Source organism: Salvelinus namaycush, chromosome 3, assembly GCF_016432855.1.
Source record: "Salvelinus namaycush isolate Seneca chromosome 3, SaNama_1.0, whole genome shotgun sequence".
Lineage (NCBI taxonomy): Eukaryota > Metazoa > Chordata > Actinopteri > Salmoniformes > Salmonidae > Salvelinus > Salvelinus namaycush.
In genome coordinates this window covers 92,192,951-92,220,763 of record NC_052309.1, presented here as the reverse complement: position 1 = coordinate 92,220,763, position 27,813 = coordinate 92,192,951, and the positions used below count along the sequence as shown (strand labels likewise).

The 27,813-nt window shown below is 49.7% G+C and overlaps 1 protein-coding gene across 3 annotated transcripts in view; it reads left to right on the top strand.

The window, feature by feature from the left end:
* LOC120042708 (casein kinase I) overlaps positions 1–27,813 on the top strand; it is a 79,502-nt gene that overhangs the window by 42,514 nt on the left and 9,175 nt on the right. The window contains exons 3-8 of one of the 3 annotated variants that reach the window (XM_038987509.1): positions 1,503–1,651; positions 8,248–8,476; positions 9,916–10,086; positions 10,443–10,591; positions 20,539–20,716; positions 21,441–21,550. In XM_038987509.1, coding sequence (XP_038843437.1) covers positions 1,503–1,651; positions 8,248–8,476; positions 9,916–10,086; positions 10,443–10,591; positions 20,539–20,716; positions 21,441–21,550 — 986 coding nt within the window. Of the gene's footprint in view, positions 1–1,502; positions 1,652–8,247; positions 8,477–9,915; positions 10,087–10,442; positions 10,592–20,538; positions 20,717–20,856; positions 21,042–21,440; positions 21,551–27,813 lie in introns of those variants that run through there. The other 2 variants (XM_038987522.1, XM_038987515.1) reach the window with 2 other exon arrangements.

Genomic DNA, 27,813 nt, shown 5'->3' with positions numbered 1-27,813 from the left:
TACCAGTGCTGTGATAGGATGTAGCTATGTTCTACTGCCATAGTGGTATCATCCTGGCCCCAATACCAGTGCTGTGATAGGATGTAGCTATGTTCTACTGACATAGTGGTATCATCCTGGCCCCAATACCAGTGCTGTGATAGGATGTAGCTATGTTCTACTGCCATAGTGGTATCATCCTGGCCCCAATACCAGTGCTGTGATAGGATGTAGCTATGTTCTACTGCCATAGAGGTATCATCCTGGCCCCAATACCAGTGCTGTGATAGGATGTAGCTATGTTCTACTGCCATAGTGTATCATCCTGGCCCCAATACCAGTGCTGTGATAGGATGTAGCTATGTTCTACTGCCATAGTGGTATCATCCTGGCCCCAATACCAGTGCTGTGATAGGATGTAGCTATGTTCTACTGCCATAGAGGTATCATCCTGGCCCCAATACCAGTGCTGTGATAGGATGTAGCTATGTTCTACTGCCATAGTGGTATCATCCTGGCCCCAATACCAGTGCTGTGATAGGATGTAGCTATGTTCTACTGCCATAGTGGTATCATCCTGGCCCCAATACCAGTGCTGCGATAGGATGTAGCTATGTTCTACTGCCATAGTGGTATCATCCTGGCCCCAATACCAGTGATATGATAGGATGTAGCTATGTTCTACTGCCATAGTGGTATCATCCTGGCCCCAATACCAGTGCTGTGATAGGATGTAGCTATGTTCTACTGCCATAGTGGTATCATCCTGGCCCCAATACCAGTGCTGCGATAGGATGTAGCTATGTTCTACTGCCATAGTGGTATCATCCTGGCCCCAATACCAGTGCTGTGATAGGATGTAGCTATGTTCTACTGCCATAGTGGTATCATCCTGGCCCCAATACCAGTGCTGTGATAGGATGTAGCTATGTTCTACTGCCATAGAGGTATCATCCTGGCCCCAATACCAGTGCTGTGATAGGATGTAGCTATGTTCTACTGCCATAGTGGTATCATCCTGGCCCCAATACCAGTGCTGTGATAGGATGTAGCTATGTTCTACTGCCATAGTGGTATCATCCTGGCCCCAATACCAGTGCTGTGATAGGATGTAGCTATGTTCTACTGCCATAGAGGTATCATCCTGGCCCCAATACCAGTGCTGCGATAGGATGTAGCTATGTTCTACTGCCATAGTGGTATCATCCTGGCCCCAATACCAGTGCTGTGATAGGATGTATTTTGGGGCTAGTTCCTGGTTTCAGCTCCTAACTCCTCCCTCTTGGTGCTAAATGCTACTCAATATGTTACAAGTCATTTGCTGTAATGTCAAACTTTCTAGAGACATTATAATACATGAAGAATAATATTTTTTTCTCCCCTAAATGTTAATTTAACTCTTTCCACCTACAGTGGGTATCAATGGGTATATGATTAAACACATGGTTACTTTACATGACTAACATCTCTCTCTGTTTCTCTCTGTCTCTCTCCTGTCTCTCTCCTGTCTGTCTCCCCCACAGTGGGTATCCCAACGATAAAGTGGTGTGGGGCGGAGGGCGACTACAACGTGATGGTGATGGAGCTGTTAGGACCTAGTCTGGAAGACCTGTTCAACTTCTGCTCCCGCAAGTTCTCCCTGAAGACTGTCCTGCTGCTGGCTGACCAGATGGTAAGAGACTGTCCTGCTGCTGGCTGACCAGATGGTGAGAGACTGGTGTGTGTGTGTGCACCAAGGCAGGGTGCGTGCCAACCTGGGGGTACGGGACCACCTTCAGGGGGGCACTATAACGGGGGCTACCCCCATCCTGAATGACACTGGCCACCACCCCCATCCTGAATGACACTGGCCGCCACCCCCGTCCTGAATGACACTGGCCACCACCCCCGTCCTGAATGACACTGGCCACCACCCCCGTCCTGAATGACACTGGCCGCCACCCCCATCCTGAATGACACTGGCCACCACCCCCGTCCTGAATGACACTGGCCACCACCCCCGTCCTGAATGACACTGGCCACCACCCCCGTCCTGAATGACACTGGCCACCACCCCCGTCCTGAATGACACTGGCCACCACCCCCGTCCTGAATGACACTGGCCACCACCCCCGTCCTGAATGACACTGGCCACCACCCCCGTCCTGAATGACACTGGCCACCACCCCCGTCCTGAATGACACTGGCCACCACCCCCCCGTCCTGAATGACACTGGCCACCACCCCCCCCCGTCCTGAATGACACTGGCCACCACCCCCCCCCGTCCTGAATGACACTGGCCACCACCCCCCCCCGTCCTGAATGACACTGGCCACCACCCCCCCCGTCCTGAATGACACTGGCCACCACCCCCCCCGTCCTGAATGACACTGGCCACCACCCCCCCCGTCCTGAATGACACTGGCCACCACCCCCCCCGTCCTGAATGACACTGGCCACCACCCCCCCCCGTCCTGAATGACACTGGCCACCACCCCCCCCCGTCCTGAATGACACTGGCCACCACCCCCCCCCGTCCTGAATGACACTGGCCACCACCCCCCCCCCGTCCTGAATGACACTGGCCACCACCCCCCCCCCCCGTCCTGAATGACACTGGCCACCACCCCCCCCCGTCCTGAATGACACTGGCCACCACCCCCCCCCCCCGTCCTGAATGACACTGGCTACCACCCCCCCCCCCGTCCTGAATGACACTGGCCACCACACCCGTCCTGAATGACACTGGCCACCACCCCCGTCCTGAATGACACTGGCCACCACCCCCCCCCGTCCTGAATGACACTGGCCACCACCCCCCCCCCCCGTCCTGAATGACACTGGCCACCACCCCCCCCCCCGTCCTGAATGACACTGGCCACCACACCCGTCCTGAATGACACTGGCCACCACCCCCGTCCTGAATGACACTGGCCACCACCCCCGTCCTGAATGACACTGGCCACCACCCCCGTCCTGAATGACACTGGCCACCATCCCCGTCCTGAATGACACTGGCCACCACCCCCGTCCTGACCGTCTCTTAACTCTGCCTCCATTGTGAATGTTAGGAAGCCTTGTCCCACTGTGACCATGCAGCCCCTTGTCCCACTGTGACCATGCAGCCCCTTGTCCCACTGTGACCATGCAGCCCCTTGTCCCACTGTGACCATGCAGCCCCTTGTCCCACTGTGACCATGCAGCCCCTTGTCCCACTGTGACCATGCAGCCCCTTGTCCCACTGTGACCATGCAGCCCCTCAGGCTGATGTAGAAACACCTCCTTGTTGGCTTCACGATTCTATTTGCAGTGTGTGTCAGGTGTGTGTCAGGTTTGCATTGCCGAATGAGGGTCTTCCTCCTTGTTAGTTTTTCCCCCATCTTGTTTTTGATTTATTAGGGTCTCGTTAGCCGACGCCAATGGAGACAGCTGGTCTTTACTGGAGTCAGACACATAACCAAAAAGACATTACAGACAAATGACTTTACAATTTACATCCATTTAAAACATGTAGTGTGTGTGTGTTTTAGTTCCACGTGTCAGTACATACACACAACACATAGATCCCACTGTTGAACCAGTCAGACGGGTCTAGTCTGGATCATAAAGCTATTTATTCTGTTGACTGTCCATGGCCAATCTACATTGATAGTACAGTGGTGTCACAGTTAGCCAGCTAACATTGTTGACAGTTAGTTAGCAATTAGGGATGTAACGATTCACCGATACCCATCGATTCAAATGTTTAAGCATGCATCGATCAGAGAAGCGATTCAAAGCGTTCCCGAATCGATGGTTCAGTCACATTTATGGCTCATATTATTACGTTCTTTCTACTTCCTGAAAAATACCTCTCATCTTTTGTGACAACTGACGCGTCCTGTTGTTCAGTGTGTAACTGCGTGGAACCGTGTTGACAGTCACTGATCTACAGGTCATTTAGCCTGCTGAACAACCCCAGGTAATATCTGTAGCTTAGTCAAACTACACACCTGTATGTCTTATGGTGTATGTAGGATGCTTCCAATAAGGGAGACTGGGCATCTACCACCACACTATCAATTAGAGGGGGAGATCTATATCGCACAACTTTGAATTTCACCCCCGTCTCATAATGGAATGGTTTAGACCGTTTGGATGTTTTGACTCAGAGCTTCTCTTCTCCTTGTTCAACCATGCAGTGAGGTAGCAAAATATGTCATAGGACAGCAATATCCCATTGTCTGAAGCAAAACTACCACAACTATTGCCGATGGTGAACCTGAACAATCTACATACAAATGTCATGTAAATATATAGGTCCGTTGTCATTTCTACCCGCCCCGGGGTTTCTAATGCTGAGAAACCCCTGCCCTGGATCTAGATGCTTATAGAGAAACCCCTGCCCTGGATCTAGATGCGTATAGAGAAACCCCTGCCCTGGATCTAGATGTGTATAGAGAAACCCCTGCCCTGGATCTAGATGCTTATAGAGAAACCCCTGCCCTGGATCTAGATGCTTATAGAGAAACCCCTGCCCTGGATCTAGATGCGTATAGAGAAACCCCTGCCCTGGATCTAGATGTGTATAGAGAAACCCCTGCCCTGGATCTAGATGCTTATAGAGAAACCCCTGCCCTGGATCTAGATGCGTATAGAGAAACCCCTGCCCTGGATCTAGATGTATATAGAGAAGCCCCTGCCCTGGATCTAGATGCGTATAGAGAAACCCCTGCCCTGGATCTAGATGCGTATAGAGAAACCCCTGCCCTGGATCTAGATGCGTATCGAGAAACCCCTGCCCTGGATCTAGATGCGTATAGAGAAACCCCTGCCCTGGATCTAGATGCGTATAGAGGAACCCCTGCCCTGGATCTAGATGCGTATAGAGGAACCCCTGCCCTGGATCTAGATGCGTATAGAGAAACCCCTGCCTTGGATCTAGATGCGTATAGAGAAACCCCTGCCCTGGATCTAGATGCGTATAGAGAAACCCCTGCCCTGGATCTAGATGCGTATAGAGAAACCCCTGCCCTGGATCTAGATGCGTATAGAGAAACCCCTGCCCTGGATCTAGATGCGTATAGAGGAACCCCTGCCCCGGATCTAGATGCGTATAGAGAATCCCCTGCCCTGGATCTAGATGCGTATAGAGAATCCCCTGCCCTGGATCTAGATGCGTATCGAGAAACCCCTGCCCTGGATCTAGATGCACATCCCTATTAGCAATTGCTTCTACTTCATTTTTTGTTACGGTAGTGCTGCAGTGTTTTATAATATCAGGTGTTTTCCAGTTTATACTACCAGGTGTCCTCCAGTTGTTTTCATTTTAACATTGTGACACCCATCCATGTATATCCACTTTCTATGCGCATTATTGCTTATGCTAATGCCAGCTCTCCTCAGCCTAGCTATTGAGCAAGCTCCTCTCCAGATCAGCCTAGCTATTGATCAAGCTGTCCAGATCAGCCTAGCTATTGATCAAGCTGTCCAGATCAGCCTAGCTATTGAGCAAGCTCTCTCCTCTCCATATCAGCCTAGCTATTGATCAAGCTGTCCAGATCAGCCTAGCTATTGAGCAAGCTCTCTCCTCTCCAGATCAGCCTAGCTATTGATCAAGCTGTCCAGATCAGCCTAGCTATTGAGCAAGCTCTCTCCTCTCCAGATCAGCCTAGCTATTGATCAAGCTGTCCAGATCAGCCTAGCTATTGAGCAAGCTCTCTCCTCTCCAGATCAGCCTAGCTATTGAGCAAGCTCTCTCCTCTCCATATCTGCCTAGCTATTGATCAACCTGGCCAGATCAGCCTAGCTGTTATTGATCGAACTCTCTCCTCTCCAGAGCAGACTAGCTGTTATTGATCGAACTCTCTCCTCTCCAGATCAGCTTAGCTGTTATTGATCAAGCTCTCTCCTCTCCAGATCAGCCTAGCTGTTATTGATCGAACTCTCTCCTCTCCAGATCAGCTTAGCTGTTATTGATCAAGCTCTCTCCTCTCCAGATCAGCCTAGTTGTTCTTGATCAAGCTCTCTCCTCTCCAGATCAGCCTAGTTGTTATTGATCAAGCTCTCCTGTCCTCTCCAGATCAGCCTAGCTGTTATTGATCAAGCTCTCTGTTGTCCTCTCCAGATCAGACTAGCTGTTATTGATCAAGCTCTCTCCTGTCCTCTCCAGATCAGCCTAGTTGTTATTGATCAAGCTCTCTCCTCTCCAGATCAGACTAGCTGTTATTGATCAAGCTCTACTGTCCTCTCCAGATCAGCCTAGCTGTTATTGATCAAGCTCTCTGCTGTCCTCTCCAGATCAGCCTAGCTGTTATTGATCGAGCTCTCTCCTCTCCAGATCAGCCTAGCTGTTATTGATCAAGCTCTCTGCTGTCCTCGCCAGATCAGCCTAGCTGTTATTGATCAAGCTCTCTCCTGTCCTCTCCAGATCAGACTAGCTGTTATTGATCAAGCTCTCTGCTGTCCTCTCCAGATCAGCCTAGTTGTTATTGATCAAGCTCTCTGCTGTCCTCTCCAGATCAGCCTAGCTGTTATTGATCAAGCTCTCTGCTGTCCTCTCCAGATCAGCCTAGCTGTTATTGATCAAGCTCTCTCCTCTCCAGATCAGCCTAGCTGTTATTGATCAAGCTCTCTCCTGTCCTCTCCAGATCAGCCTAGCTGTTATTGATCAAGCTCTCTCCTGTCCTCTCCAGTTCAGACTAGCTGTTATTGATCAAGCTCTCTCCTGTCCTCTCCAGATCAGACTAGCTGTTATTAATCAAGCTCTCTCCTGTCCTCTCCAGATCAGACTAGCTGTTATTGATCAAGCTCTCTCCTGTCCAAATCAGCCTAGCTATTGATCAAGCTGTCCAGATCAGCCTAGCTATTGAGCAAGCTCTCTCCTCTCCAGATCAGCCTAGCTATTGATCAAGCTGTCCAGATCAGCCTAGCTATTGAGCAAGCTCTCCTCTCCAGATCAGCCTAGCTATTGATCAAGCTGTCCAGATCAGCCTAGCTATTGAGCAAGCTCTCTCCTCTCCAGATCAGCCTAGCTATTGATCAAGCTGTCCAGATCAGCCTAGCTATTGAACAAGCTCTCTCCTCTCCAGATCAGCTTAGTTGTTATTGATCAAGCTCTCTGCTGTCCTCTCCAGATCAGCCTAGCTGTTATTGATCAAGCTCTCCTGTCCTCTCCAGATCAGACTAGCTGTTATTGATCAAGCTCTCTGTTGTCCTCTCCAGATCAGACTAGCTGTTATTGATCAAGCTCTCTCCTGTCCTCTCCAGATCAGACTAGCTGTTATTGATCAAGCTCTCTCCTGTCCTCTCCAGATCAGCCTAGCAGTTATTGATCAAGCTCTCTGCTGTCCTCTCCAGATCAGCCTAGCAGTTATTGATCAAGCTCTCTGCTGTCCTCTCCAGATCAGACTAGCTGTTATGGATCAAGCTCTGCTGTCCTCTCCAGATCAGCCTAGCTGTTATTGATCGAGCTCTCTCCTCTCCAGATCAGCCTAGCTGTTATTGATCAAGCTCTCTGCTGTCCTCGCCAGATCAGCCTAGCTGTTATTGATCAAGCTCTCTCCTGTCCTCTCCAGATCAGACTAGCTGTTATTGATCAAGCTCTCTGCTGTCCTCTCCAGATCAGACTAGCTGTTATTGATCAAGCTCTCTCCTCTCCAGATCAGCCTAGCTATTGATCAAGCTGTCCAGATCAGCCTAGCTATTGAGCAAGCTCTCCTCTCCAGATCAGCCTAGCTATTGATCAAGCTGTCCAGATCAGCCTAGCTATTGAACAAGCTCTCTCCTCTCCAGATCAGCCTAGTTGTTATTGATCAAGCTCTCTCCTGTCCTCTCCAGATCAGCATAGCTGTTATTGATCAAGCTCTCTGCTGTCCTCTCCAGATCAGCCTAGCTGTTATTGATCAAGCTCTCTCCTGTCCTCTCCAGATCAGCCTAGTTGTTATTGATCAAGCTCTCTCCTCTCCAGATCAGCCTAGCTGTTATTGATCAAGCTCTCTGCTGTCCTCTCCAGATCAGCCTAGCTGTTATTGATCAAGCTCTCTCCGGTCCTCTCCAGATCAGCCTAGTTGTTATTGATCAAGCTCTCTCCTCTCCAGATCAGCCTAGCTGTTATTGATCAAGCTCTCTCCTGTCCTCTCCAGATCAGCCAAGTTGTTATTGATCAAGCTCTCTCCTCTCCAGATCAGACTAGCTATTATTGATCAAGCTCTCTGCTGTCCTCTCCAGATCAGCCTAGTTGTTATTGATCAAGCTCTCTCCTCTCCAGATCAGCCTAGTTGTTATTGATCAAGCTCTCTCCTCTCCAGATCAGCCGTATAGAGTACATCCACTCTAAGAACTTCATCCACAGAGACGTGAAGCCAGACAACTTCCTGATGGGCCTGGGCAAGAAGGGTAACCTGGTGTACATCATCGACTTTGGCCTGGCCAAGAAGTACCGCGACGCCCGCACACACCAGCACATCCCCTACCGCGAGAACAAGAACCTGACCGGCACCGCGCGCTACGCATCCATCAACACACACCTGGGAATCGGTAGGATATATACACTATATATACAGAAGTATGTGGACACCCCTTCAAATTAGTGGATTCGGCTATTTCAGCGACACCCTTTGCTGTATAAAATCGAGCACATAGCAATGCAATCTCCATAGACAAACATTGGCAGTAGAATGGTCCGTACTGAAGAGCTCAGTGACTTTCAAAGTGGCACCGTCATAGGATGCCACCTATCCAACAGTCAGTTCGTTTAATTTCTGCCCTGTTAGAGCTGCCCCGGTTAACTGTAAGTGCTGTTATTGTGAAGTGGAAATGTCTAGGAGCAACAATGGCTCAACCGTGAAGGTGGGTCACACAAGCTCACAGAACAGAACACTTCCGAGTTCCAAACTACCTCTGGAAGCAACGTCAGCACAAGAACTGTTCATCGGGTGCTTCGTGAAATGAGTTTCCATGGCCGAGCAGCCGCACACAAACCTAAGATCACCATGCGCCATGCCAAGCATCAGCTGAAGATGTTGTACTCTGGAGCATTCTCTGACGTGATGAATCATGCTGCACCATCTGGCAAACTGACGGATGAATCTAGGTTTTTCGGATGCCAGGAGAACGCTACCTGCCCCAATGCATAGTGCCAACTGTAAGGTTTGGTGGAGGAGGAATAATGGTCTGGGGCTGTTTTTCATGGGTCAGGCTAGAACACTTAGTTCCAGTGAAGGGAAATCTTAACGCTACAGCATACAATTACATTCTAGACGATTCTGTGCTTCCAGCTTTGTGTGAACAGTTTGGGGAAGGATCTTTCCTGTTTCAGTATGACTATGTCCCCCTGCACAAAGCCAGGTCCATACAGAAATGGTTTGTCGATCGGTGTGGAAGAACTTGACTGACCTGTACAGAGTCCTGACCTTAACCCCATCGAACACCTGAATTGGAACACTGACTGCGAGTCAGGCCTAATCACCCGTCCTCAATAATGCTCTTGTGGCTGAGTGGAAACAAGTCCCTGCAGCAATGTTCCAACATCTAGTGGAAAGCCTTCCCAGAAGAGTGGAGGCTGTTATAGCAGCAATGTTCCAACATCTAGTGGAAAGCCTTCCCATAAGAGTGGAGGCTGTTATAGCAGCAATGTTCCAACATCTACTGGAAAGCCTTACCAGAAGAGTGGAGGCTGTTATAGCAGCAATGTTCCAACATCTAGTGGAAAGCCTTCCCATAAGAGTGGAGGCTGTTATAGCAGCAATGTTCCAACATCTAGTGGAAAGCCTTCCCAGAAGAGTGGAGGCTGTTATAGCAGCAAAGGTCGACCAACTACATATTAATGCCCATGATTTTGGAATGAGATGTTCGACATGTCCACATACTTTTGGCCATATATATAAACCAACACATACACTAGTTACACACACCTGGGAACAGGTACACAACACAAACACCCTGACCCTCTCTCTCTCTCCCTCTCTCTTCTACAGAGCAGTCTCGTCGTGATGACCTGGAGTCTCTTGGCTATGTCCTGATGTACTTCAACCTGGGCAGTCTGCCCTGGCAGGGCCTGAAGGCTGCCACTAAGAGACAGAAGTACGAACGCATCAGTGAGAAGAAGATGTCTACCCCCATCGAGGTCCTCTGTAAGGGATACCCATGTGAGTAGTTGAAAGGCCTGTCTGTGGCTGGAAGTTGATGGGGGTTTCTGAAGTCAAAACAGATCGTTTTTGCATAGTAGATCCTTGTACATGTAGAATTTCCACTCCCAGTCTTTGAAAGTGGATAGCTCTTCTGTGGTCCAAAGTGTGATGGATAGGGTTAGGAGTTTATCCTGAGCATGTGACCTAACCAGGAAGAAAGCTGATCAGATTCAGACGATCTGTTTGTAGTGTATGTCTTGTTGTCTTGGAGACTAGAGGATTCACATTCAGGCATTTTATTCCACATATATATTATACAACTGGATTTATAAAAAGAGCTGTATTTTGACTCGTCCTCTCCTTTTTCCTCTCAGCGGAGTTTGCCACGTACCTGAACTTCTGCCGTTCTCTGCGGTTCGATGACAAGCCAGACTACTCGTACCTCAGACAGCTGTTCAGGAACCTGTTCCACAGACAGGGCTTCTCCTACGACTACGTCTTCGACTGGAACATGCTCAAGTTTGTGAGTAACATCTCTGCTACGTCGGATTCAGCACAATACTTTTCCCATTCTTCTGAAGTATACACTCGTTCACTACTTCCCACAAATCTGAAAAGTGTTGGGATTGGTGGAGACATGGGCTAGTGGGAGTTTCCACTGTATTTCAAGTCAGTGAAGTGAACCAGTGCACACTTTAGGAGGAAGGAGAGGTAATTGAGACATAGCAATGGAATGTCCAAGGTGGCCACCACGAATAGCAGTGGTGTCCCTGGCAACGGCAGCCATTTTGAATGCTGATTGAGCAAGTTCCTGGTCAATAAGATCCCATGGTGTTGTTGTGATAGTGAAGGGTTGGGAGGTGGGACAGTGTGACTGTTGTCTCCATGGTGTTGTGATAGTGAAGGGTTGGGAGGTGGGACAGTGTGACCGTTGTCTCCATGGTGTTGTTGTGATAGTGAAGGGTTGGGAGGTGGGACAGTGTGACCGTTGTCTCCATGGTGTTGTTGTGATAGTGAAGGGTTGGGAGGTGGGACAGTGTGACCGTTGTCTCCATGGTGTTGTTGTGATAGTGAAGGGTTGGGAGGTGGGACAGTGTGACCGTTGTCTCCATGGTGTTGTTGTGATAGTGAAGGGTTGGGAGGTGGGACAGTGTGACTGTTGTCTCCATGGTGTTGTTGTGATAGTGAAGGGTTGGGAGGTGGGACAGTGTGACCGTTGTCTCCATGGTGTTGTTGTGATAGTGAAGGTTTGGGAGGTGGGACAGTGTGACCGTTGTCTCCATGGTGTTGTTGTGATAGTGAAGGGTTGGGAGGTGGGACAGTGTGACTGTTGTCTCCATGGTGTTGTTGTGATAGTGAAGGGTTGGGAGGTGGGACAGTGTGACCGTTGTCTCCATGGTGTTTTTGTGATAGTGAAGGGTTGGGAGGTGGGACAGTGTGACCGTTGTCTCCATGGTGTTGTTGTGATAGTGAAGGGTTGGGAGGTGGGACAGTGTGACCGTTGTCTCCATGGTGTTGTTGTGATAGTGAAGGGTTGGGAGGTGGGACAGTGTGACTGTTGTCTCCATGGTGTTGTTGTGATAGTGAAGGGTTGGGAGGTGGGACAGTGTGACTGTTGTCTCCATGGTGTTGTTGTGATAGTGAGGTGGGACAGTGTGACCGTTGTCTCCATGGTGTTGTTGTGATAGTGAAGGGTTGGGAGGTGGGACAGTGTGACCGTTGTCTCCATGGTGTTGTTGTGATAGTGAAGGGTTGGGAGGTGGGACAGTGTGACTGTTGTCTCCATGGTGTTGTTGTGATAGTGAAGGGTTGGGAGGTGGGACAGTGTGACCGTTGTCTCCATGGTGTTGTTGTGATAGTGAAGGGTTGGGAGGTGGGACAGTGTGACCGTTGTCTCCATGGTGTTGTTGTGATAGTGAAGGGTTGGGAGCTGGGACAGTGTGACCGTTGTCTCCATGGTGTTGTTGTGATAGTGAAGGGTTGGGAGGTGGGACAGTGTGACCGTTGTTTCCATGGTGTTGTGATAGTGAAGGGTTGGGAGGTGGGACAGTGTGACCGTTGTCTCCATGGTGTTGTTGTGATAGTGAAGGGGTGGGACAGTGTGACTGTTGTCTCCATGGTGTTGTTGTGATAGTGAAGGGTTGGGAGCTGGGACAGTGTGACCGTTGTCTCCATGGTGTTGTTGTGATAGTGAAGGGGTGGGACAGTGTGACTGTTGTCTCCATGGTGTTGTTGTGATAGTGAAGGGTTGGGAGGTGGGACAGTGTGACCGTTGTCTCCATGGTGTTGTGATAGTGAAGGGTTGGGAGCTGGGACAGTGTGACCGTTGTCTCCATGGTGTTGTGATAGTGAAGGGTTGGGAGCTGGGACAGTGTGACCGTTGTCTCCATGGTGTTGTTGTGATAGTGAAGGGTTGGGAGGTGGGACAGTGTGACTGTTGTCTCCATGGTGTTGTGATAGTGAAGGGTTGGGAGGTGGGACAGTGTGACCGTTGTCTCCATGGTGTTGTTGTGATAGTGAAGGGTTGAGAGTTGGGACAGTGTGACCGTTGTCTCCATGGTGTTGTGATAGTGAAGGGTTGGGAGGTGGGACAGTGTGACCGTTGTCTCCATGGTGTTGTGATAGTGAAGGGTTGGGAGGTGGGACAGTGTGACCGTTGTCTCCATGGTGTTGTGATAGTGAAGGGTTGGGAGGTGGGACAGTGTGACCGTTGTCTCCATGGTGTTGTTGTGATAGTGAAGGGTTGGGAGGTGGGACAGTGTGACCGTTGTCTCCATGGTGGTGTTGTGATAGTGAAGGGTTGGGAGGTGGGACAGTGTGACCGTTGTCTCCATGGTGTTGTTGTGATAGTGAAGGGTTGGGAGGTGGGACAGTGTGACTTGTCTCCATGGTGTTGTTGTGATAGTGAAGGGGTGGGACAGTGTGACCGTTGTTTCCATGGTGTTGTTGTGATAGTGAAGGGTTGGGAGGTGGGACAGTGTGACCGTTGTCTCCATGGTGTTGTGATAGTGAAGGGTTGGGAGGTGGGACAGTGTGACTTGTCTCCATGGTGTTGTGATAGTGAAGGGTTGGGAGGTGGGACAGTGTGACTTGTCTCCATGGTGTTGTTGTGATAGTGAAGGGTTGGGAGGTGGGACAGTGTGACTGTTGTCTCCATGGTGTTGTTGTGATAGTGAAGGGTTGGGAGGTGGGACAGTGTGACCGTTGTCTCCATGGTGTTGTTGTGATAGTGAAGGGTTGGGAGGTGGGACAGTGTGACCGTTGTCTCCATGGTGTTGTGATAGTGAAGGGTTGGGAGGTGGGACAGTGGGACCGTTGTCTCCATGGTGTTGTTGTGATAGTGAAGGGTTGGGAGGTGGGACAGTGTGACCGTTGTCTCCATGGTGTTGTTGTGATAGTGAAGGGTTGGGAGGTGGGACAGTGTGACCGTTGTCTCCATGGTGTTGTGATAGTGAAGGGTTGGGAGGTGGGACAGTGTGACCGTTGTCTCCATGGTGTTGTTGTGATAGTGAGGTGGGACAGTGTGACCGTTGTCTCCATGGTGTTGTTGTGATAATGAAGGGTTGGGAGGTGGGACATTGTGACCGTTGTCTCCATGGTGTTGTTGTGATAGTGAAGGGTTGGGAGGTGGGTCAGTGTGACCGTTGTCTCCATGGTGTTGTTGTGATAGTGAAGGGTTGGGAGGTGGGACAGTGTGACCGTTGTCTCCATGGTGTTGTTGTGATAGTGAAGGGTTGGGAGGTGGGACAGTGTGACCGTTGTCTCCATGGTGTTGTTGTGATAGTGAAGGGTTGGGAGGTGGGACAGTGTGACCGTTGTCTCCATGGTGTTGTTGTGATAGTGAAGGGTTGGGAGGTGGGTCAGTGTGACCGTTGTCTCCATGGTGTTGTTGTGATAGTGAAGGGTTGGGAGGTGGGACAGTGTGACCGTTGTCTCCATGGTGTTGTTGTGATAGTGAAGGGTTGGGAGGTGGGACAGTGTGACCGTTGTCTCCATGGTGTTGTTGTGATAGTGAAGGGTTGGGAGGTGGGACAGTGTGACCGTTGTCTCCATGGTGTTGTTGTGATAGTGAAGGGTTGGGAGGTGGGACAGTGTGACCGTTGTCTCCATGGTGTTGTTGTGATAGTGAAGGGTTGGGAGGTGGGACAGTGTGACCGTTGTCTCCATGGTGTTGTTGTGATAGTGAAGGGTTGGGAGGTGGGACAGTGTGACCGTTGTCTCCATGGTGTTGTTGTGATAGTGAAGGGTTGGGAAGTGGGACAGTGTGACCGTTGTCTCCATGGTGTTGTTGTGATAGTGAAGGGTTGGGAGGTGGGACAGTGTGACCGTTGTCTCCATGGTGTTGTTGTGATAGTGAAGGGTTGGGAGGTGGGACAGTGTGACCGTTGTCTCCATGGTGTTGTTGTGATAGTGAAGGGTTGGGAGGTGGGACAGTGTGACCGTTGTCTCCATGGTGTTGTTGTGATAGTGAAGGGTTGGGAGGTGGGACAGTGTGACCGTTGTCTCCATGGTGTTGTTGTGATAGTGAAGGGTTGGGAGGTGGGACAGTGTGACCGTTGTCTCCATGGTGTTGTGATAGTGAAGGGTTGGGAGGTGGGACAGTGTGACCGTTGTCTCCATGGTGTTGTGATAGTGAAGGGTTGGGAGGTGGGACAGTGTGACCGTTGTCTCCATGGTGTTGTTGTGATAGTGAGGTGGGACAGTGTGACCGTTGTCTCCATGGTGTTGTTGTGATAATGAAGGGTTGGGAGGTGGGACAGTGTGACCGTTGTCTCCATGGTGTTGTTGTGATAGTGAAGGGTTGGGAGGTGGGTCAGTGTGACCGTTGTCTCCATGATGTTGTGATAGTGAAGGGTTGGGAGGTGGGACAGTGTGACCGTTGTCTCCATGGTGTTGTTGTGATAGTGAAGGGTTGGGAGGTGGGACAGTGTGACCGTTGTCTCCATGGTGTTGTTGTGATAGTGAAGGGTTGGGAGGTGGGACAGTGTGACCGTTGTCTCCATGGTGTTGTTGTGATAGTGAAGGGTTGGGAGGTGAGACAGTGTGACCGTTGTCTCCATGGTGTTGTTGTGATAGTGAAGGGTTGGGAGGTGGGACAGTGTGACCGTTGTCTCCATGGTGTTGTTGTGATAGTGAAGGGTTGGGAGGTGGGACAGTGTGACTGTTGTCTCCATGGTGTTGTTGTGATAGTGAAGGGTTGGGAGGTGGGACAGTGTGACCGTTGTCTCCATGGTGTTGTTGTGATAGTGAAGGGTTGGGAGGTGGGACAGTGTGACCGTTGTCTCCATGGTGTTGTTGTGATAGTGAAGGGTTGGGAGGTGGGACAGTGTGACCGTTGTCTCCATGGTGTTGTTGTGATAGTGAAGGGTTGGGAGGTGGGACAGTGTGACCGTTGTCTCCATGGTGTTGTGATAGTGAAGGGTTGGGAGGTGGGACAGTGTGACCGTTGTCTCCATGGTGTTGTTGTGATAGTGAAGGGTTGGGAGGTGGGACAGTGTGACCGTTGTCTCCATGGTGTTGTTGTGATAGTGAAGGGTTGGGAAGTGGGACAGTGTGACCGTTGTCTCCATGGTGTTGTTGTGATAGTGAAGGGTTGGGAGGTGAGACAGTGTGACCGTTGTCTCCATGGTGTTGTTGTGATAGTGAAGGGTTGGGAGGTGGGACAGTGTGACCGTTGTCTCCATGGTGTTGTGATAGTGAAGGGTTGAGAGTTGGGACAGTGTGACTGTTGTCTCCATGGTGTTGTTGTGATAGTGAAGGGTTGGGAGGTGGGACAGTGTGACTGTTGTCTCCATGGTGTTGTTGTGATAGTGAAGGGTTGGGAGGTGGGACAGTGTGACCGTTGTCTCCATGGTGTTGTGATAGTGAAGGGTTGGGAGGTGGGACAGTGTGACCGTTGTCTCCATGGTGTTGTTGTGATAGTGAAGGGTTGGGAGGTGAGACAGTGTGACTGTTGTCTCCATGGTGTTGTTGTGATAGTGAAGGGTTGGGAGGTGAGACAGTGTGACCGTTGTCTCCATGGTGTTGTTGTGATAGTGAAGGGTTGGGAGGTGGGACAGTGTGACCGTTGTCTCCATGGTGTTGTTGTGATAGTGAAGGGTTGGGAGGTGGGACAGTGTGACCGTTGTCTCCATGGTGTTGTTGTGATAGTGAAGGGTTGGGAGGTGGGACAGTGTGACCGTTGTCTCCATGGTGTTGTTGTGATAGTGAAGGGTTGGGAGGTGGGACAGTGTGACTGTTGTCTCCATGGTGGTGTTGTGATAGTGAAGGGTTAGGAGGTGGGACAGTGTGACCGTTGTCTCCATGGTGTTGTTGTGATAGTGAAGGGTTGGGAGGTGGGACAGTGTGACCGTTGTCTCTGGTGTTGTTGTGATAGTGAAGGGTTGGGAGGTGGGACAGTGTGACCGTTGTCTCCATGGTGTTGTGATAGTGAAGGGTTTGGAGGTGGGACAGTGTGACCGTTGTCTCCATGGTGTTGTTGTGATAGTGAAGGGTTGGGAGGTGGGACAGTGTGACTTGTCTCCATGGTGTTGTTGTGATAGTGAAGGGTTGGGAGGTGGGACAGTGTGACCGTTGTCTCCATGGTGTTGTTGTGATAGTGAAGGGTTGAGAGGTGGGACAGTGTGACCGTTGTCTCCATGGTGTTGTGATAGTGAAGGGTTGGGAGGTGGGACAGTGTGACCGTTGTCTCCATGGTGTTGTGATAGTGAAGGGTTGGGAGGTGGGACAGTGTGACCGTTGTCTCCATGGTGTTGTGATAGTGAAGGGTTGGGAGGTGGGACAGTGTGACCGTTGTCTCCATGGTGTTGTGATAGTGAAGGGTTGGGAGGTGGGACAGTGTGACCGTTGTCTCCATGGTGTTGTTGTGATAGTGAAGGGTTGGGAGGTGGGACAGTGTGACCGTTGTCTCCATGGTGTTGTTGTGATAGTGAAGGGTTGGGAGATGGGACAGTGTGACCGTTGTCTCCATGGTGTTGTTGTGATAGTGAAGGGTTGGGAGGTGGGACAGTGTGACCGTTGTCTCCATGGTGTTGTGATAGTGAAGGGTTGGGAGGTGGGACAGTGTGACCGTTGTCTCCATGGTGTTGTTGTGATAGTGAAGGGTTGGGAGGTGGGACAGTGTGACTGTTGTCTCCATGGTGTTGTTGTGATAGTGAAGGGTTGGTAGGTGGGACAGTGTGACCGTTGTCTCCATGGTGTTGTTGTGATAGTGAAGGGTTGGGAGGTGGGACAGTGTGACCGTTGTCTCCATGGTGTTGTTGTGATAGTGAAGGGTTGGGAGGTGGGACAGTGTGACCGTTGTCTCCATGGTGTTGTTGTGATAGTGAAGGGTTGGGAGGTGGGACAGTGTGACCGTTGTCTCCATGGTGTTGTGATAGTGAAGGGTTGGGAGGTGGGACAGTGTGACCGTTGTCTCCATGGTGTTGTTGTGATAGTGAAGGGTTGGGAGGTGGGACAGTGTGACCGTTGTCTCCATGGTGTTGTGATAGTGAAGGGTTGGGAGGTGGGACAGTGTGACCGTTGTTTCCATGGTGTTGTTGTGATAGTGAAGGGTTGGGAGGTGGGACAGTGTGACCGTTGTCTCCATGGTGTTGTTGTGATAGTGAAGGGTTGGGAGGTGGGACAGTGTGACTGTTGTCTCCATGGTGTTGTTGTGATAGTGAAGGGTTGGGAGGTGGGACAGTGTGACCGTTGTCTCCATGGTGTTGTTGTGATAGTGAAGGGTTGGGAGGTGGGACAGTGTGACCGTTGTTTCCATGGTGTTGTTGTGATAGTGAAGGGTTGGGAGGTGGGACAGTGTGACCGTTGTCTCCATGGTGTTGTTGTGATAGTGAAGGGTTGGGAGGTGGGACAGTGTGACCGTTGTCTCCATGGTGTTGTGATAGTGAAGGGTTGGGAGGTGGGACAGTGTGACTGTTGTCTCCATGGTGTTGTTGTGATAGTGAAGGGTTGGGAGGTGGGACAGTGTGACCGTTGTCTCCATGGTGTTGTGATAGTGAAGGGTTGGGAGGTGGGACAGTGTGACCGTTGTCTCCATGGTGTTGTGATAGTGAAGGGTTGGTAGGTGGGACAGTGTGACCGTTGTCTCCATGGTGTTGTTGTGATAGTGAAGGGTTGGGAGGTGGGACAGTGTGACCGTTGTCTCCATGGTGTTGTGATAGTGAAGGGTTGGGAGGTGGGACAGTGTGACCGTTGTCTCCATGGTGTTGTGATAGTGAAGGGTTGGGAGGTGGGACAGTGTGACCGTTGTCTCCATGGTGTTGTGATAGTGAAGGGTTGGTAGGTGGGACAGTGTGACTGTTGTCTCCATGGTGTTGTTGTGATAGTGAAGGGTTGGGAGGTGGGACAGTGTGACCGTTGTCTCCATGGTGTTGTGATAGTGAAGGGTTGGGAGGTGGGACAGTGTGACCGTTGTCTCCATGGTGTTGTTGTGATAGTGAAGGGTTGGGAGGTGGGACAGTGTGACCGTTGTCTCCATGGTGTTGTGATAGTGAAGGGTTGGGAGGTGGGACAGTGTGACCGTTGTCTCCATGGTGTTGTTGTGATAGTGAAGGGTTGGGAGGTGGGACAGTGTGACCGTTGTTTCCATGGTGTTGTGATAGTGAAGGGTTGGTAGGTGGGACAGTGTGACCGTTGTCTCCATGGTGTTGTTGTGATAGTGAAGGGTTGGGAGGTGGGACAGTGTGACCGTTGTCTCCATGGTGTTGTGATAGTGAAGGGTTGGGAGGTGGGACAGTGTGACCGTTGTCTCCATGGTGTTGTTGTGATAGTGAAGGGTTGGGAGGTGGGACAGTGTGACCGTTGTCTCCATGGTGTTGTGATAGTGAAGGGTTGGGAGGTGGGACAGTGTGACCGTTGTCTCCATGGTGTTGTTGTGATAGTGAAGGGTTGGGAGGTGGGACAGTGTGACCGTTGTTTCCATGGTGTTGTTGTGATAGTGAAGGGTTGGGAGGTGGGACAGTGTGACCGTTGTCTCCATGGTGTTGTTGTGATAGTGAAGGGTTGGGAGGTGGGACAGTGTGACTGTTGTCTCCATGGTGTTGTTGTGATAGTGAAGGGTTGGGAGGTGGGACAGTGTGACTGTTGTCTCCATGGTGTTGTGATAGTGAAGGGTTGGGAGGTGGGACAGTGTGACCGTTGTTTCCATGGTGTTGTTGTGATAGTGAAGGGTTGGGAGGTGGGACAGTGTGACCGTTGTCTCCATGGTGTTGTTGTGATAGTGAAGGGTTGGGAGGTGGGACAGTGTGACCGTTGTCTCCATGGTGTTGTTGTGATAGTGAAGGGTTGGGAGGTGGGACAGTGTGACCGTTGTCTCCATGGTGTTGTGATAGTGAAGGGTTGGGAGGTGGGACAGTGTGACCGTTGTTTCCATGGTGTTGTTGTGATAGTGAAGGGTTGGGAGGTGGGACAGTGTGACCGTTGTCTCCATGGTGTTGTTGTGATAGTGAAGGGTTGGGAGGTGGGACAGTGTGACCGTTGTTTCCATGGTGTTGTTGTGATAGTGAAGGGTTGGGAGGTGGGACAGTGTGACCGTTGTTTCCATGGTGTTGTGATAGTGAAGGGTTGGGAGGTGGGACAGTGTGACCGTTGTCTCCATGGTGTTGTTGTGATAGTGAAGGGTTGGGAGGTGGGACAGTGTGACCGTTGTTTCCATGGTGTTGTTGTGATAGTGAAGGGTTGGGAGGTGGGACAGTGTGACTGTTGTCTCCATGGTGTTGTGATAGTGAAGGGTTGGGAGGTGGGACAGTGTGACCGTTGTTTCCATGGTGTTGTTGTGATAGTGAAGGGTTGGGAGGTGGGACAGTGTGACCGTTGTCCCCATGGTGTTGTTGTGATAGTGAAGGGTTGGGAGGTGGGACAGTGTGACTGTTGTCTCCATGGTGTTGTTGTGATAGTGAAGGGTTGGGAGGTGGGACAGTGTGACCGTTGTCTCCATGGTGTTGTGATAGTGAAGGGTTGGGAGGTGGGACAGTGTGACCGTTGTCTCCATGGTGTTGTTGTGATAGTGAAGGGTTGGGAGGTGGGACAGTGTGACCGTTGTCTCCATGGTGTTGTTGTGATAGTGAAGGGTTGGGAGGTGGGACAGTGGGACCGTTGTCTCCATGGTGTTGTTGTGATAGTGAAGGGTTGGGAGGTGGGACAGTGTGACCGTTGTCTCCATGGTGTTGTTGTGATAGTGAAGGGTTGGGAGGTGGGACAGTGTGACCGTTGTCTCCATGGTGTTGTGATAGTGAAGGGTTGGGAGGTGGGACAGTGTGACCGTTGTCTCCATGGTGTTGTTGTGATAGTGAAGGGTTGGGAGGTGGGACAGTGTGACCGTTGTCTCCATGGTGGTGTTGTGATAGTGAAGGGTTGGGAGGTGGGACAGTGGGACCGTTGTCTCCATGGTGTTGTTGTGATAGTGAAGGGTTGGGAGGTGGGACAGTGTGACCGTTGTCTCCATGGTGTTGTATGTCTCTGTGTGTACAGGGCGCCAACAGGGCAGCGGAGGATGCAGAGAGGGAGAGGAGAGCCGGTGAGGACAGACTGAGACAGGGACAGGCCAGGGCCCCTGCAGGGGCCAGAGGGATCCCCTCAGCCTCCGGACGACCCAGAGGAGCACAGGACGCAGCCGCACCCGCACCCCTTACGCCCACCTCACACACAGGTTAGTGAAATCACACACACAGGTTAGTGAAATCACACACACAGGTTAGTGAAATCACTGAATTGGTTAGATAAAGGTTGATCACCAGGTATGGAGGTGTATCTCTCTCTCTATCCCCAGGTATCTGTCCTCTATCCCAGGTATGGAGGTGTCTCTCTCTAACCCAGGTATCTGTCCTCTATCCCAGGTATGGAGGTCTCTCTAACCCCAGGTATCTGTCCTCTATCCCAGGTATGGAGGTCTCTAACCCCAGGTATCTGTCCTCTATCCCAGGTATGGAGGTCTCTCTCTAACCCCATGTATCTGTCCTCTATCCCAGGTATGGAGGTCTCTCTCTCTAACCCAGGTATGGAGGTGTCTCTCTCTAACCCAGGTATCTGTCCTCTATCCCAGGTATGGAGGTCTCTCTAACCCCAGGTATCTGTCCTCTATCCCAGGTATGGAGGTCTCTCTCTCTAACCCAGGTATGGAGGTCTCTAACCCAGGTATCTGTCCTCTATCCCAGGTATGGAGGTCTCTCTCTAACCCAGGTATCTGTCCTCTATCCCAGGTATGGAGGTCTCTAACCCCAGGTATCTGTCCTCTATCCCAGGTATGGAGGTCTCTCTCTAACCCAGGTATCTGTCCTCTATCCCAGGTATGGAGGTCTCTAACCCCAGGTATCTGTCCTCTATCCCAGGTATGGAGGTCTCTCTCTAACCCAGGTATCTGTCCTCTATCCCAGGTATGGAGCGGGAGAGGAAGGTCAGCATGCGTCTTCATCGTGGAGCTCCTGTCAACATCTCCTCCTCAGACCTGACTGGACGACAGGACTCACGCATGTCCACCTCACAGGTAATGACACAAACACACAGGTTAGACACACCACCACACACAACACCCCGTATTTCCACCTCACAGGTTAGACTCTCACACACTTCTCCCAGGTCTGAAAACGTCGTCATGTTTCTAGCCTTGTTTTAATAGTTCTTCATTCCTTTTCAACTCTCGCTGGTGACACTTTAACGATCAGCACCGCAGGGCGTCCACAACGATCAGCACTGCAGGCCGTCCACAAACAGTCACACAGGAATGTGAAACCTTTTCACTGGCATCATAAAAACATGACTGTAATGTTGCAGGGTGTCAGTGTTTCCCCTATATTAATTTAGCAGTGGCGGGCCACCGCTGAAGAATAAAATAAAAAGTGTACTCTTAAAGGACTATAACCAGATATATAAAGTATGTAGAAAAGATAACAGACGGATATATATTATACATGAGATCATCTTTGAGAATGAACAATCACCAATATAAAAACTCGACGTTCAGGGAGAATCAGAAATTAAAACACGTTAGTTCCTAATGTTTGAGTCACTCAGATGGCATAGGAACACGGCATAGGAACACGGCATAGGAACACGGCATAGGAACACGGCATAGGAACACGGCATAGGAACACGGCATAGGAACACGGCATAGGAACACGGGCGTAGGAACACGGGCGTAGGAACACGGCGTAGGAACACGGGCATAGGAACACGGCATAGGAACACGGCATAGGAACACGGCATAGGAACACGGCATAGGAACACGGGCGTAGGAACACGGGCATAAGAACACGGCGTAGGAACACGGCGTAGGAACACGGCGTAGGAACACGGGCATAGGAACACGGGCATAGGAACACGGCATAGGAACACGGGCATAGGAACACGGGCATAGGAACACGGGCATAGGAACACGGGCATAGGAACACGGGCATAGGAACACGGGCATAGGAACACGGGCATAGGAACACGGGCATAGGAACACGGGCATAGGAACACGGCAAAATGTGTAGAATTGCAGTAAACTAAAGTCCTGGGTGTGGCTCAGAGACCGGCTCTGAAACTCTGTGAATAAGCAGTGAAATGGCTAGAGAGAAAAAATACTCTGTATTCTGTGCTTGTTCATAATGTTTGGTCTAAACAAGGCACCGCTCCAATCAACGAATCTGTCAACGTCTAGCTAGTTTAGTTTATACAGACCCTCATGACGAACAGTCGCTGGCGTGTGACTGGTAACACCATATGGCTAAGCTGGCTGTCTGTTGGCATGAACAGGGTGAGAGGGGTCATGCTGTGTCGTGTTAATATTATGGAATTTATGAAGATCTAGGACAGGTAACCACGGTAACTAATATTTCATTGGGGGGGGGGTTTTCAACAAAATGGTGTCCAAGATTCATAATTGTACACTACATGACCAAAAGTATGTGGACATCTGCTTGTCAAACATCCCATTCCAAAATAATGGGTATTAATATGGAGTTGGTCCCCCTTTGCTGCTATAACAGCCTCCAGTCTTCTGGGAAGGCTTTCCACTAGATGTTGGAACATTGCTGCGGGGACTTGCTTCCATTCAGCCACAAGAGCATTAGTGAGGTCGGGCACTGATGTTAGGCGATTAGGCCTGGCTCACAGTCAGCGTTCCAATTAATCCCAAAGGTTTTCAATGGAGTTGAGGTCAGGGCTTTTTGCAGGCCAGTCAAGTTCTTCCACACCGATCTAGACAAACTATTTCTGTGTGGACCTCGCTTTGTGCACGGGGACATTGTCATGCTGAAACAGGAAAGGGCCTTCCCAAAACTGTTGCCACAAAGTTGGAAGCACAGAATCGTCTAGAATGTCATTGTATCCTGTAGCGTTAAGGTTCCCTTCACTGGAACTAAGGGGTCTAGTCCGAACCCATTATTCCTCCTCCACCAAATTTTACAGTTGGCACTATGCATTGGGCAGGTAGCGTTCTCCTGGCATCCGCCAAACCCAGAATCGTCTGTCAGGCTGGAAGATGGTGATTCATCGATCCAGAGTCCAATGGCGGCAAGCTTTACACCACTCCAGCCAATTCTTGGCTGTGTGCGGCTGCTCATCCATGGAAACCCATTTCATGAAGCTCCCGACGAACAGTTCTTGTGCTGACGTTGCTTCCAGGGGCAGTTTGGAACTCAGTAGTGAGTGTTGCAACTGAGGACAGATGATTTTTGCACGTTTCAGCACTCGGAGGTCCTGTTCTGTGAGCTTGTGTGGCCTACCACTTCGCTACTAAGCCGTTGTTGCTCCTAGACGTTTCCACTTCACAATAACAGCACTTACAGTTGACCAGGGCAGCTCCAGCAGGGCAGAAATTAAACGAACTGACTTGTTGGAAAGGTGGCATCCTATGACGGTGCCACTTTGAAAGTCACTGAGCTCTTCAGTACGGACCATTCTACTGCCAATGTTTGTCTATGGAGATTGCATGGCTGTGTGCTCGATTTTATACACCTGTCAGCAACGGGTGTGGCTGAAATAGATGAATCTACTAATTTGAAGGGGTGTCCACATACTTTTGTGTGTGTATATATAGTGTATTGAATGGAGATGAACAAAAAGTCTCTCTATATAAGTTTGGTGCAGAAACCACTCCAGCACTTTTCAACCTCCATCTAATACTGATAAAATACCCTACTACACTTCATTTTAGAAACATTTAGACATCTTGACTTCTTTATAGCATCTTTTAGTAATGTGCTGCCAGACAATTCTAGTCCTGTTTTCCCTCCTAACAAGTTGGTCCACCACAACAGCATTGTTCAACCTCTAACAGTATTCTCCTAACAGTGACACATCTTGGCTTCTTCATAGCATCTTTTTTAGGTCGCTTCTCAAATGGAACCCTAATCCCTCTATGGTGCACTACTTGGGCGCTGGTTAAAAGTATTGTACGATACAGTGCATTAGGACAGTATTCAGACCCCTTGACTTTTTCCACATTTTGTTACATTACAGCCTTATTATGAAATGGATAAAAAATAAAATAATCTTCATAAATCTACACACAATACCCCATAATGACATCACAATACCCCATAATGACATCACAATAGCCCATAATGACAAAGCAATTTACACAAGTATTCAGACCCTTTACTCAGTACTTTGTTGAAGCAACTTTGGCAGCGATTACAGCGTTGATTCTTCTTGGGTATGACGCTACAAGCTTTGCACACCTGTATTTGGGGAGTTTCTCCCATTAATCTCTGGAGATCCTCTCAAGCTCTGTCAGGTTGGATGAGAAGTGTCGCTGCATAGCAGTGACTTGTCCCGAAGCCACTCTTGCATTTTCTTGGTTGTGTGCTTAGGGTCGTTGTCCTGTTGGAAGGTGAACCTTCGCCTCAGTCTGAGGTCCTGAGCGCTCTGGAGCAGGTTTTCATCAAGGATTTCTCTGTACTTTGCTCTGTTCAAATTTACCTCAATCCTGACTAGTCTCCCAGTCCATGCCGCTGAAAAACATCCCCACAGCATGATGCTGCCACCACCATGCTTCACCGTAGGGATGGTGCCAGGTTTCCTCCAGACGTGACGCTTGGCATTCAGTCCAAAGACTTCAATCTTGGTTTCATCAGACCAGAGAATCTTGCTTCTCATTGTCTGAGAGTCCTTTAGGTGCTTTTTGGCAAACTCCAAGCGGGCTGTCGTGCTTTTTACTGAGGAGTGGCTTCCGTCTGGCCACTCTACCATAAAGGCCTGATTGGTAGAGTGCTGCAGAGATGGTTGTCCTTGTGGAAGGTTCTCCCATCTCCACAAAGGCACTCTGGAGCTCTGTCAAAGTGACCATCGGGTTCTTGTTCACCTCCCTGACCAAGTCCCTTCTCTCCCGATTGCTCAGTTTGGCCAGCTCTAGCTCTTAGTGATTCCAAACTTCTTCCATTTAAGAATGATAGAGGCCACTGTGTTCTTGGGGACCTTCAATGCTGCAGAAATGTTTTGGTTCCCTTCCCCAGACCCGTGCCTCGACACAATCCTGTCTCGGAGCTCTACGGACAATTCCTTCAACCTCATGGCTTGGTTTTTGCTCTGACATGCGCTGTCAACTGTGGGACCTTAAATAGACAGGTGTGTGCCTGTCCAAATCATGTCCAATCAATTGAAGTTGTAGGAACATCTCAAGGATGATCAATGGAAACAGGATGCATCTGAGCTCAATTTCGAGTCTGAATACTTATGTAAATAAGGTATTTCTGTTTGTTTTTTTGTTTTTGTTTTTCAAAAAACTTTTGTCTTTGTTATTAATGGGTAGATTGATTGAGGGAAAACATTTAATTTAATCCATTTTAGAATAAGAGTAACGTAACAAAATGTAGAACAAGGGGAAGGGGTGTGAATACTTTCTGAATGTAGTGTATGTGGAATAGGATCCCATTTGGAACACACCTTTAGTAATGTGCTATTAGCCAGTTGTAGTGTTGTTTTACCTCACACTCGGTTGTCTCCCCCTCACCGCCACCCCCTCCTCTCACCAACTCAGAATAGCATTTCCTTCGATCATCATCTGAGAAAGTAGCAGCTCGTCACGTCCTGGTGTGAACGGCTGGCTGGCTGCACCCGGTGAGTCACCACTGGTATCCCAAATGGCACCCTATTCACTATGTCGTGCACTACTTTTGACCAGGTCCTATAGGGGGTAGTGGTCGGGAAGTAGTGTACTATAATATAGGGGAAAGGATGCCATTTTGGATACAGTCATGTTAGGTAAGAGTGTGGGTGTAGGTGTCCCTTCAACCTCACACTAATCCCCCTCCCTTTAGTGATATCTATAGGCTTCAGGCGTCCGCGGGCTTCTGGTCAACACTAGGGATTCTTCAATGAAGTGTTTGTTGTCATTCAATGAGAGAGGACTCGTTTTTTTTTCATGCACATTTCTTTCATTGAGAAATACTCCACCAAACTTAGATGTGAAGTTACGCAACTAAGAACTCCTTGGCAAAAACTTCAATTTATGACAGATTTCTGGAGTTATCTCAACTTAATTCTGGCTACGGCGTCTCAAGATGGACAAACAGTACTATTGCCGCTTTTTTCTCGTTTTTCAAGCAAAGGTTTTTTTAAGGGAGTATGCGAGCACCCTTGTTCGGTTCGCCTAGCCGAGTTTAGCTAGGCTTCAGATGAATGGAAGCATGCTGACGCCTTGAGGCTACGTCTTGATAGTCTAAAGACTATTTCACCCCCCCCCCCCTATAGTTATATCTATGGGTTAGGCTACGTCTTGATAGTCTAAAGACTATTTCACCCCCCCCCCCTATAGATATATCTATGGGTTAGGCTACGTCTTGATAGTCTAAAGACTATTTCACCCCCACCCTAACCCCCCCCCATAGTTATATCTATGGGTTAGGCTACGTCTTGATAGTCTAAAGACTATTTCACCCCCCCCCCCCCCCCCTATAGTTATATCTATGGGTTAGGCTACGTCTTGATAGTCTAAAGACTATTTCACCCCCCCCCCCTATAGATATATCTATGGGTTAGGCTACGTCTTGATATTCTAAAGACTATTTCACCCCCACCCTAACCCCCCCCCATAGTTATATCTATGGGTTAGGCTACGTCTTGATAGTCTAAAGACTATTTCACCCCCCCCCCCCCTATAGATATATCTATGGGTTAGGCTACGTCTTGATAGTCTAAAGACTATTTCACCCCCACCCTAACCCCCCCCCATAGTTATATCTATGGGTTAGGCTACGTCTTGATAGTCTAAAGACTATTTCACCCCCCCCCCTATAGTTATATCTATGGGTTAGGCTACGTCTTGATAGTCTAAAGACTATTTCACCCCCCCCCCCCCCTATAGTTATATCTATGGGTTAGGCTACGTCTTGATAGTCTAAAGACTATTTCACCCCCACCCTATAGATATATCTATGGGTTAGGCTACGTCTTGATAAGTCTAAAGACTATTTCACCCCCCCCCCCTATAGTTATATCTATGGGTTAGGCTACGTCTTGATAGTCTAAAGACTATTTCACCCCCACCCTATAGATATATCTATGGGTTAGGCTACGTCTTGATAGTCTAAAGACTATTTCACCCCCCCCCCCCCCCCCCCCCTATATAAATATCTATGGGTTAGGCTACGTCTTGATAGCCACACTGTTACCATACCTTCTTCAGACTGTCAGCTCCCAACCTCACCCTAACCCCCTATAGAAACAGGTCACATCTCAATAGTCTATAGCCAAGTCTATATTTAGTATGACTCAGGTCTAAAGTGACTTGACAGGTGAAAAGGTGAAACAGACAGGTGTCTGTGA